This window comes from Siphateles boraxobius, unplaced genomic scaffold (assembly GCF_051911475.1).
Source record: "Siphateles boraxobius isolate OS27281-9 unplaced genomic scaffold, OSU_SipBor_1 85, whole genome shotgun sequence".
Lineage (NCBI taxonomy): Eukaryota > Metazoa > Chordata > Actinopteri > Cypriniformes > Leuciscidae > Siphateles > Siphateles boraxobius.
In genome coordinates this window covers 365001-377500 of record NW_027509214.1, presented here as the reverse complement: position 1 = coordinate 377500, position 12500 = coordinate 365001, and the positions used below count along the sequence as shown (strand labels likewise).

The following is a 12500-nucleotide window of genomic DNA, read 5'->3' as shown; positions in this document are numbered from 1 at the left end:
CATCATTCATCAGCACAAACACACAACACAACAATCTTCCCAAACACCATTCATCAGCACACACACACAACACAACAATCTTCCCAAACACCATTCATCAGCGCAAACACAAACAACACACAACACTACAATCATCCCAAACACCATTCATCAGCACAGACACACAAACACACAACACAACAATCATCCCAAACACCATTCATTAGCACAAACACACAACACAACAATCATCCCAAACACCATTCATCAGCGCAAACACAAACAACACACAACACTACAATCATCCCAAACACCATTCATCAGCACACACACACAAACACACAACACAACAATCATCCCAAACACCATTCATCAGCGCAAACACAAACAACACAACAATCATCCCAAACACCATTCATCAGCACACACACACAAACACACAACACAACAATCATCCCAAACATCATTCATCAGCACACACACACAAACACACAACACAACAATCATCCCAAAGACCATTCATCAGCACACACACACAAAAACACAACACAACAATCATCCCAAACATCATTCATCAGCACAAACACACAACACAACAATCATCCCAAACACCATTCATCAGCACACACACACAAACACACAACACAACAATCATCCCAAACACCATTCATTAGCACACACACACAAACACACAACACAACAATCATCCCAAACACCATTCATTAGCACAAACACACAACACAACAATCATCCCAAACATCATTCATTAGCACAAACACACAACAAAACAATCATCCCAAACATCATTCATCAGCACAAACACACAACACAACACAACAATCTTCCCAAACACCATTCATCAGCACACACACACACAAACACACAACAATCACCCCAAACACCATTCATCAGCGCACACACACACAACACAACAATCATCCCAAACACCATTCATCAGCGCAAACACACAACACAACAATCATCCCAAACACGATTCATCAGCACACACACACACACAACAATCATCCCAAACATCATTCATCAGCACACAAACAAACACACAACATAACAATCATCATTCATCAGCACACACACAAACATCATCCCAAACATTATTCATCAACGCAAACACACAAACACAACACAACAATCATCCCAAACACGATTCATCAGTGCAAACACACAACACAACAATCATCCCAAACACCATTCATCAGCACAAACACACAACACAACAATCATCCCAAACACGATTCATCAGCGCAAACACACAACACAACAATCATCCCAAACACCATTCATTAGCACACACACACAAACACACAACATAACAATCATCCCAAACATCATTCATTAGCACAAACACACAACACAACAATCATCCCAAACACCATTCATCAGCGCACACACACACAACACAACAATCATCCCAAATATCATTCATCAGCACAAACACACAACACAACAATCATCCCAAAGACCATTCATCAGCACACACACACACAACACAACAATCATCCCAAAGACCATTCATCAGAGCAAACACACAACACAACAATCATCCCAAACACGATTCATCAGCACACACACACACACAACAATCATCCCAAACATCATTCATCAGCACACAAACAAACACACAACATAACAATCATCATTCATCAGCACACACACAAACATCATCCCAAACATTATTCATCAACGCAAACACACAAACACAACACAACAATCATCCCAAACACTATTCATCAGCGCAAACACACAACACAACAATCATCCCAAACACCATTCATCAGCACAAACACACAACACAACAATCATCCCAAACACCATTCATCAGCACAAACACACAACACAACAATCATCCCAAAGACCATTCATCAGCGCAAACACACAACACAACAATCATCCCAAACACGATTCATCAGCACACAAACACAACACAACAATCATCCCAAACATCATTCATCAGCGCAAACACACAACACAACAATCATCCCAAACACGATTCATCAGCGCAAACACACAAACACACAACAATCATCCCAAACACGATTCATCAGCGCAAACACACAAACACACAACAATCATCCCAAACACCATTCATCAGCGCAAACACACAAACACACAACAATCATCCCAAACACCATTCATCAGCGCAAACACACAACACAACAATCATCCCAAACACGATTCATCAGCGCAAACACACAAACACACAACAATCATCCCAAACACCATTCATCAGCGCAAACACACAACACAACAATCATCCCAAACACGATTCATCAGCGCAAACACACAAACACACAACTATCATCCCAAACACTATTCATCAGCGCAAACACGCAACACAACAATCATCCCAAACACGATTCATCAGCGCAAACACACAAACACACAACAATCATCCCAAACACGATTCATCAGCGCAAACACACAAACACACAACTATCATCCCAAACACTATTCATCAGCGCAAACACGCAACACAACAATCATCCCAAACACGATTCATCAGCGCAAACACACAAACACACAACAATCATCCCAAACACCATTCATTGTTTAGTTATTCCTCGTTTTTATTGCCTCTGTTTTGCCCCCTCGTGGGTTTTGTTTTCCCTTGTTTTTCTGTTATAATAAACGTTGTGTGTTTGCATACCATCTGCGCTTGGGTTCTTCTGCTATCCTCATAACATACCTCACGTATCAAAGGCTGATTTCCTATGTATTTAGAGCTCGTATAGATACAGGAACAAAACTCTTACTAAACTTGGCCTTCCTACACATCGGTGACCTATACCTGCGGCCAGAAGGCAGAAGGATAAAATACTTGTAAAAGTGGGTTTTCTGAGTCATTTAAGATTTTTTGTGCCTTTCGCAACGTGAATGTCGAGACACCATCCGATAAATTGGGGGTAGGGATACCAATAATTTTACTTGCTAAATGAGTTATCTTTAAGAATTTGTTCTTGTTAGTAACTGTAAGCATATGAAAAAAACAAATGGCCCCATAAGTAAGGACCGGCTCAATAACACTACGATACAGAAGCAGAAGAAGACGTGGCTGAACAGACAAGTGCCTAAGTTTACGAATAGCTGTCAGTCTTTGTTGACAGCGTTTGTAAACCCCTAGAGTATGCTTGTTAAAATTGAGATTTTGATCCAAAATAATGCCAAGATATTTGAAATGCTCAACTATCTCTCCATCAATGATAATGCTAGAAGCATGGATCTGTGTTTTTGAGGTGCTAAAGGCCAGTTCCTTAGTCTTTAAAACATTGAGGTGCAGAAAGTCATCCTCACACCACTTTCTAAAATGTGCTGTAGAACGTTGATAGTCCAAAAAAGAGTCATTGTCCTCATTAAGCAGAGCTAGAATGGCTGTATCATCTGCATATTTAAAATAATGAGTGGTTGTAAAAGGACTCTGACAGTCATTTGTGTAGAGAATAAAAAGGAATGGGCTAAGCACACACCCCTGAGGGGCGCCGGTGTTAAGGACAATGGTTGGTGATGATGCACTGCCCACCTTAAAGGAGAACTACGGGCAATTTTTAAGTTAATCTTGATCGTTATACCTTTGTGAGTACTGTCTATAGAAAAAAACCTGAACCGGATTGGTGATTGCAACACGGAGCTGTTCCCGCGAATGCCCAGAGCTCCCCCTCAGCTAAAGGGCAGTTATGGGGGCATATACATAACGAGTGTCTTTGTGCCACTTAACAGACACAAAATGTAATTAAAATGTCTGTCCAACATGAACAGGGCCCTTACATGTGAACAAGACGCGTTTAGCAACTTAGCCATTGTTTAAATTCACCTAATTAGTGTTTTAGACGGCTAGCTGTAGTCTCGCGCTGAAGTCCCATGGGAACTCAGTTGTAGGAAGGTAAATAGCCTAGTTCACACTACATGATTTTAAAACGTCGGACTGAACTGTGCGGTTCACACTACATGACTTGCTCTCTGTGAAATCAGGAGTGTTCAAGTTGTTGAGCTGTTCACACCACACGACACAGCGTGATTGATCCGCAACAGGAGGTAACGCACTACACGAGTTGACAACAACTCTGTCACCCAACGATTCTACCAAATCTATCTGTCTAATATCTATCTTGACGCGAAACAGCACGCGCGCCAATACACAGCGAAGAACAACACAACACGCAAATATGGACGTCAGACAGAAACTAGAGCTGCAAACTGTTTGCGCGATCATTTGCTCTGAGAAAAAACGCAAAAAAGAAAAAATAAGAGAGTATGGGCGAAAGAGTGGATCTGCATACGCGAACAGCAGGGATTGTCTGTGCTACAGAGAGAGTTGGCGGCGAGTACAGCATGTTTATATCGGAGATGTAGCTGCATGTTTATGTTTGGCTGACGGCAAAAATCACGTATTTACCCGGTGACCTCAACTCATGCCTTGCTGTGATTGGCTGTTGCTCATGACATCAGTGAGATTGAGTCGTGCGACAACTCTGGATATCTAGCATGCTAGATATTTTTCTAGGCTCGGCGAGGCGTCTGCGAGGGTCTTTGATGCGTTGTTTGCTCTTTCATACTAACAGATTGGCGAGCGTTCATCGCCCGCTAATCCCCCGCGATTTGCACGCGATAACACCCTGTCGGCGAGCTCAACGATTTGCAAATCGGGCTTAAAATCATGTAGTGTGAACTAGGCTTCAATCTCACTGATGTCATGAGCAACAGCCAATCACAGCAAGGCAACATATGTGTGTACTGTGTATAATTATTTTTTATATATAAATACACACACATGCATGTATATATTTAAGAAATATTTGCATGTATATACTGTATATATATAAATAACATTTTTTTCTTAAGTATATACAGGACATTTAGACGCATATGACAATTTCTATCTGGAATGTAATTGCATTTCATAAAGCGTGAGTCAGTATTGTTCACTGTTAACTAAAACTATTAAAAATCGTGTTCAGTATTTGAAATAAAGCTAAAAATAAAATATAAAAATTTGATACAAATAAAAAGGATTTTTTTAAATAAATGGTAACTGAAATAAGTTTAGGTTGAAGTATTATCAAAATACATATTAGATAATACTAATAAATAAAATAATAAAGTGCAAAAGTCAAGAAAATGCGAGGCTAAATTTAATGTCGTATTTCCTCTTTTCATGTTTTTGCGTATGATGACGATGACGTCACCAGCGATGATGTCACTGCCAAAAATCAACAACATAAAACCAGCACATTTACTCTCCCCCATCAGCTGCGGTTTACACCTCCTCTGAAACGGATCTGTTCCATTAATGCAGAGTGTGTGACCTTGCATCGTGACACATCAGTGATAGAAGCGCTGTTGTTGACGAGGGCCGCCGGGCCCCGAGCTTCAGGAGCCTAATTACGGCTGGGATCCGGTGACATTCAGCGCCGGTGATCAGAAAAACACTCCGTTTGGCCTCGCGTGACAGGAGACCTTTAACAAACATCGAGAGACGTCTGTGTCTGAGAGGCTTCTTCACGTCTGTCGCTCAGAGCTCAAGCTCGTCAATACGTTTAATTATAGAACATAAAACCCTACAAACACTGCTGTTCACACACAGCCCGAAACTACGGTATCTATGAGCATTACACAAGCATCTATACCTCAACACGGGACGCAGATGTACGCGGACAACATGGACAAATGTTTAAATGCCACGGAGAACCACTAAACTATTATATTTAATATACAAATGGCTCATTAAAATAATTTCAAAATAAAACACAAAACAAACACTTACTAAAAATGAATTAAATTGGTGCACAACAAATAAAAATTAAAAAATAATTTTAAAAAAATAAACAAAATAAATAAATCAATGCAAAATTAAAAACAAAACAGATACTAAAAAAATATGAACATTTTTAATAATTTTAAAATAAAAATACTGAAAATGAAACTGAATTTTTCGTCTGATATTAAATTCAATTACAAAATGTGAACATTTAAATAAATATAAAATACAAACAGCATATATATATATATAATTATTAAAATAAATTTGAAAATTAAAATAATCAAAATCACTTACGAAAAATGAAATAATCCTAAAAATTAAAATTTAAAATAAAAATTTTTTTAAATAAAAAATAAATCATAAAATTAAAATTAATTTTAAATAAAATTACTAAAATTTAAATCACAAAAAATGTAAAATTAAATTACATAATATAAATACAAAGATATTAAAACAAAAATATATGATTTAAATACATTTGAAAATGAATACAATCAAAATAAAACATTTGTTTACCTGCATTTCACGTGACCATTCACAGACATCAGAGAACGTGAACATGTGAATGTGTTGTGAAATAATTACACAAATATTAACTGTCAAAAGCTCCTGTGCTAATGAAGCCATGCCATCGCTGTATTGATCCGCCGCTGGTCACGTGATCTCAGCTTTTCCATCGGGCAGAGGCGATAAACAACACATGCTTCAACACAACGGCTTTATTGCATCAATATCTTTATTTGTCCTTCAAAAGAAATGCACAATTCAGCAAAGCTACGACATACAAACAGCCAAACAAGAGCATTTCCATCCGAAATCCGGAGACGGGAACATGACAAACCTCCACACGTCGAACCACCCAACACTGACCCAACACCAGGAGGAGACGCAGATCTTGCATAGCTCAGGTGTAACGGAGGTAAGGCACTTCACGAAGGGTTTTATTAGGCATCTCGTCGTCACGCTCTCGTCTCGGCAAGCAGGAACAGGGAATCTGAGAACGAATGTCCATCGCGCTTTTGGCATCATGCTCTCCAAACGCTGAAGTGGGAATCTTGGGCATACACGGGCGGAGACTACGACCGGACACCCCAGTTTCTCAAAAAAGACGTTGTGCAATGGTTTTAGGGGTCGAAGAAGGCAACGTGTTGAGCTTTTTTTGACCGAAAAGAATCGTTTGAATCCAAGCAAACGTCCAGACAGACGGAGGGAAAGAGTCTCCACTGAATCGGCACAGTTCCTCGAGGTAACGCAGGTGCTGTTGGGTCGTGGGACGGCTTCTCTAGCCCAGCTGGTCCTCGTACTGCTTACGAAAGCAGTCGCCGGCGGGGAAGAAATCCCAGCATCTCTCCTGATACATCTTCCACACGTACGACTCCTGCGGAGACACCACACACATTAACAGTGTTGGGAAAGTTCACTTTCTACATGAACTAGTTCAAAAGTTCAGTTTACAAATTTTAAAATCAACTAGTTCGGTTCATAGTTCATACTTTAAAAATTTGAACTAGTTCTTTTTTTCCATATGTTGCTGAGAGCTATTATTTTTCTAAAGTATTTCCACAGCTCATATAGAGCCACAGACACACTTATTTTATCGGTGAGCAAAGTTTGCACAGAAATGTATGATTTTTCCCATCCTCACCGACCTCGTCATAAACTGGTTTAAATGATCATGTGACGCCTCTTTGCTGTTGATGACGCATGCGGCGGTGCGACGCTGGTGTTGCCAGATTGGGTGTTTTTCCGCTACATATTAAGGCCTGTTTACGGTGTGTTTTATCCTGGTTCTCGCTCTATAGAAATCTGGCACTCTATTGAACGAAGTTAAACTGAGAGAGCGTGTCGTTCACAGTAACGTTCATCAGGCAGTAATACAGTACGTTCAGTTCACGTTCGCACGAAATATGAACGAGTTCATGAACTATCGTTCAGGCACAACACTGCATTATTATTATCACTGCAAAAAAGATTTTCTTTCTCAGTATTTTTGTCTGGTTTCCAGTCCAAATATCAAAAAAATCTTAAATCAAGATGCATTTACTAGATGAGTAAAATAACATTAGACATTACGTCTTGTTTTCTGGAGGAAAAAAACAAGCTTAAAACAAGCAAAATGATCTGCCAATGGGGTCAGAAAAATAATCTTGTTTTCCATTTGAATTAAGATTATTTTTCTGACCCCATTGGCAGATAATTTTCCTTGTTTTAAGCAAAAACTCACTTTATTTAGAGTTTAAGAATGAAATAAAATTCTAAAATTCCAGATAAAAAGAAATAATATCTTATGGTATTTTACTACTTTAGTAAATCAATCTTGATTTAAGAATGTTTTGTTATTTGGATTGGAAACAAGACAAAAATACTGAGTAAGAAAAGCATTTTTATGCAGTGTATACATATACTTTATTTTACCAGGAAAGTAAACATTGAGATTAAAAATCTCTTTTGCAAGAGTGTCCTGGCCGAGATTATTAGCACACAACTCATGTGGGTTTAACAAATAACATTCATATATAACATTCTGCCTGCTTCCGTTAGCATTGCTTTAGTAAAACGTGAAAAGTCATTTTTATTTAGGATTGCATTTAAAGAAAAACTGGATTGCTTATAAAGTCAGGAAAACATGCATCACATTACGTTTGTCTGTTTAATATGGAAGAGGATTAGAGTCAAGCAATAATAAAAAAAAAGACCATCTCGAGATCAAAGTCATTATAATGTGAGATTAAACTCGTTCAATTTCGAGACAAAAAAGTCGAAATACAATGTTGAGAATTAACTTATATTGCGAGAATAAAGTTGTTGTTTCGATAAAAAACTATTTAAATTTTGAGAAAAACCTCAAGTTTATGTTAAAACTGTGTGGTAGTAATTTTTATATGCAATTCAAAAAATAAATCTTAAATGTAGCTCTAATTTTTTTTCCTCCTCATGATTGAGAGCAGAAAGTACCTGACCGGTGTGCTCCGTTTCATCCTTGTTGATCAGGTACATCAAGAAAAACCTGCAAGATCAACAGAGATCGCAACAGATTAAAACTAAATCTATTAAAACTGTTCAAAGAAAATAAATAAAGCCTAAATAAAGCACAATATTAATATTAGATGAAAAAATTAACTAAAATAAGTTAAAGTACCAAAATTACTAAAACTGAAATAAAAATAAATTAAATATAAATAAAATAAACACAAACACAATAATATTACTAAAACTTTATCTAAAATTAAAACTGAAAATGTAAAAATTATTGTAATAAAAAATGTATAAAACGATACTCGGTTACTAACGTAACCTCGGTTCTCTCTAGAGAGGGAACGAGTATTGTGTAAGTTTAGCTTACGCTACGGGAAAGATTCATCTTCTCGAGATACTGAAGCCAAAAAATTATCCTTAATTTTGTATTCCTTGTCAACGCAGTGCAGCAGCTAGCAGACCTAGAGCAGGCCATCTCGCGTGCTCATTGGCTGCCCTGCGGGCAACTGCTGCAGCCTACCAGTGAGCCCGGCGTGACGTCACGCCCAATGAAGGGCGCCCGCGCCTTCATAGCGTCACAGCCCGCCAGAATGGGCGTGGCTTAGCGTATAACACTAGGGGCTGTAGGCCGACTTCCCTGGTTTTCGTCGACTGAAGCGAAGTCGCTCGTGGCGCGAGCACGACCGGTTACGCAATACTCGTTCCCTCTCTAGAGAGAACCGAGGTTACGTTAGTAACCGAGTATCGTTCTCTTACGAGAGGTTCTCTCGTATTGCGTAAGTTTAGCTTACGCTAAGGGAACACTTTGTCAACGCCGTGCGCGCCAAGCATCCACATGAGACCCCGAGCTTTCAGGGGAACCCCATAAGTGGAAAAAATAAGGTGGCCAGCCACGCGGGCCATCACTTGTACATAAGCACACATAGGGAATACAGAGCAGCGCGCCGGTCTGTATAGGCACATGGCACATACCCTACTTAGTGCAGCTCAACCAGGAGAGCTGAGTCATGTGAGAGTGATCTGAGCAGGAGATCTGGGCAGAATACACCTCTCCTTCAGACTGACAACAGTTTAGCCTGCAAGGCAGGAACTTCTAGGTTATAAAACCTGACAAAGGTAGACGGGGAGCTCCAGCCCGCCGCTACACATATGTCATGGATAGAAATTCCACTGGACCATGCCCACGAAGAGGCCACGCCTCTCGTGGAATGAGCCCTGATGCCCAGAGGGCATTGCAGACCTTTTGACGCGTAAGCAGCCGCTATAGCGTCTTCTATCCATCTGGACAGGCTCTGTTTCGAGGAGGCGAGACCCTTGGTGCGCCCACCAAACGAAACAAAAAGCTGTTCCGAACGCCTGAAGGAGGCGGAGCGCGTAATGTAAAACCTCAGCGCTCTGACAGGGCAGAGGAGATTCACATCACCTTCGCTGTCAGATGCTGGGAGAGCTGACAACGAAATAACTTGCGCTCTGAATGGAGTGCCCATCACTTTAGGGACATAGCCATGTCTAGGTCTGAGGATGACTTTAGAGTCATTCGGTCCGAACTCAAGACACGACGCGCTGACAGACAGCACATGCAGGTCCCCTTCACGTTTTACTGACGACAGTGCAGTCAGAAAGACGGTTTTCAGTGATAGATATTTCAACCCCACGGTGTCTAGTGGTTCAAATGGAAAAGCTTTCAGGGCCTCGAGGACCAATGAAAGATCCCACATGGGAACCGACGGGGGGCGCGGCGGATTCATCCTTCTAGCTCCTCTAAGGAAGCGGATGGCCAACTCGTGTCTTCCCAATGACTGGCCGTGCGTCGATTCTGCAACGCTGCCACGGCCGCCACGTATACATTGAGCGTGGATGGGGACCTTCCCTTATCCAACAGCTCTTGTAGGAAGGTGAGCAGATGCGCCACCCCGCATGTCCGCGGGTCCAGACCTCTGTCGGTGCACCATCCAGAGAAAACCGACCATTTAGACGCGTAGAGCCTTCTCGTGGAAGGGGCTCTAGACTGCATGATCGTGTTCATCACTCCTTCTGGCAGGGCAACGAGTACCCGTTGATCAACCATGCATGCAGAGACCAGCGCTCTGGATTGGGATGCCAGATCGTGCCGCGAGCCTGAGAGAGGAGATCTGCCCTCACCGGATTCGGCCACGGAGCTGTATGTGACAGCCCTGGTTGTTCCGGGAACCAAATCTGATTCTCCCAACGCGGGGCTATGAGGAGCACCGTGTGGCGCGTTTCCCTGATTCTCTTGATCAAAGCATATAGCGGGAGGCTGGGCCAAACCTGGGCCAGCGCGTCCTCGTCCTTCGAACAGACCGTCGGGCATTGAGCGTTGTCTTTTGACGCAAATAGGTCGACTTCCGCTCTGCCGAATAGGCGCCACAGTTTCTGGACCGTTTGGGGGTGCAGGGACCATTCCCCTGGGGGAACATTGTCCCTGGACAGTTTGTCTAGGCCGTCGTTCAAATGGCCAGGCACATGCGCCGCCCTCAGCGAGCGCAGGTGCATCTGAGACCAAATAAGGAGGCGTTCCGTCAGATTTCAGAGATTTCTGGATCTGACACCGCCCTGACGGTTTACATAGGATACCACAGACATGTTGTCCGAGCGGACAAGAACATGCTGGTCCTGTATGAACGGGAGGAAGCACTTCAGCGCGTTCTCGACCGCTATCATTTCCAGACAGTTTATGTGAAAACCCTTCTCCTGGTCTGACCACTGGCCAAAGGCCGGTCTGCCCTCGAACAGTGCGCCCCAACCCGAGTTGGACGCGTATGTCGAGATGACTTTACGATAAAAGATGGTTCCCATCATTACTCCCTGCTGGTACCAGTCGGCCACTAACCAGGGCTGCAGAGCTGCTATGCAGGCCTGAGTCACTCTGATTTTCTGGCCGCCAGACACCCGGCGGGACACGCGAGCATTCAACCAGCGTTGGAGCGGGCGCATGCGCAGTAGGCCCTAGGATCTAGGATAGGTCTGAAGGCTCCGTCCTTCTTGGGTACGAGAAAATATCGGCTGTAAAAGCCTGACTCGCTCAGAGAAGGCGGTACCTTTTCTATAGCCCCTTTGCACAGCAGCTTTGCTATTTCTGCGTGAAGTAGGTGTGCTACTTCCGCATTCACTATGGTCGCGGTCCGGGCTTGAAAGCGCGGGGGACGGCGAATGAATTGAAGTGTATAGCCCTGCTTTATTGTGCTCAACACCCATTCTGAAATCCCTGGGATAGTTTCCCACGCAGCTATGTGAGCCGCTAGGGGGCGAATGGCCTCCGGGTTCAGACCGCCGCCATTTGCGGGCTTGTGAAAGTGAACCGGAGCCGAAAGCGCGGTGCGCGCGCTCTCGGTTCTGGGCAATGGCTGCTCGCTGAAAAGCCGACACCGGCTGATTTATGTGAGATGTCCCAATCATAAGGGATGGGGAACATTCTTTTGTCATTTTTTGACGCGCGAGCAGCGCTCCGGGCGGGAAAGCTTCCTGTAAGCGTGAGCGCGTGTGCGCGGGCACGAGACTTACAAGTGTATTTGATGCCCCGATCATAATGGATGGGGAGCGATTTATTAATGCCCTGCGTTTTGTGATAACACTTAAACGCGCGTCGGAGCCCGGGGGGAGGTTAGTGTTAGCAAGCGTGAACGCACTCAGGCGGGCACGAGACTTACATTCATAACCTGCTTTCTTTTGTGAAACTGACCGGAGCCGAAAGCGCGGCGCGCGCGCTCTCGGTTCCTGGCAATGGCTGCTCGCTGAAAGCCGAGACCGGCTG

General features: G+C 42.7%; 1 protein-coding gene across 1 annotated transcript in view; it reads right to left on the bottom strand.

Moving 5' to 3' along the window:
• Positions 1 to 6470: 6470 nt before the first annotated feature.
• Positions 6471 to 12500, bottom strand: part of LOC143731046 (ryanodine receptor 3) — a 260828-nt gene continuing 254798 nt past the window's right edge. The window contains exons 106-107 of the mRNA XM_077221685.1: positions 8708 to 8759; positions 6471 to 7130 (exon numbers count right to left, since the gene is read on the bottom strand). Coding sequence (XP_077077800.1) covers positions 7035 to 7130; positions 8708 to 8759 — 148 coding nt within the window. The 3' untranslated portion in view covers positions 6471 to 7034. The remainder of the gene's footprint in view (positions 7131 to 8707; positions 8760 to 12500) is intronic.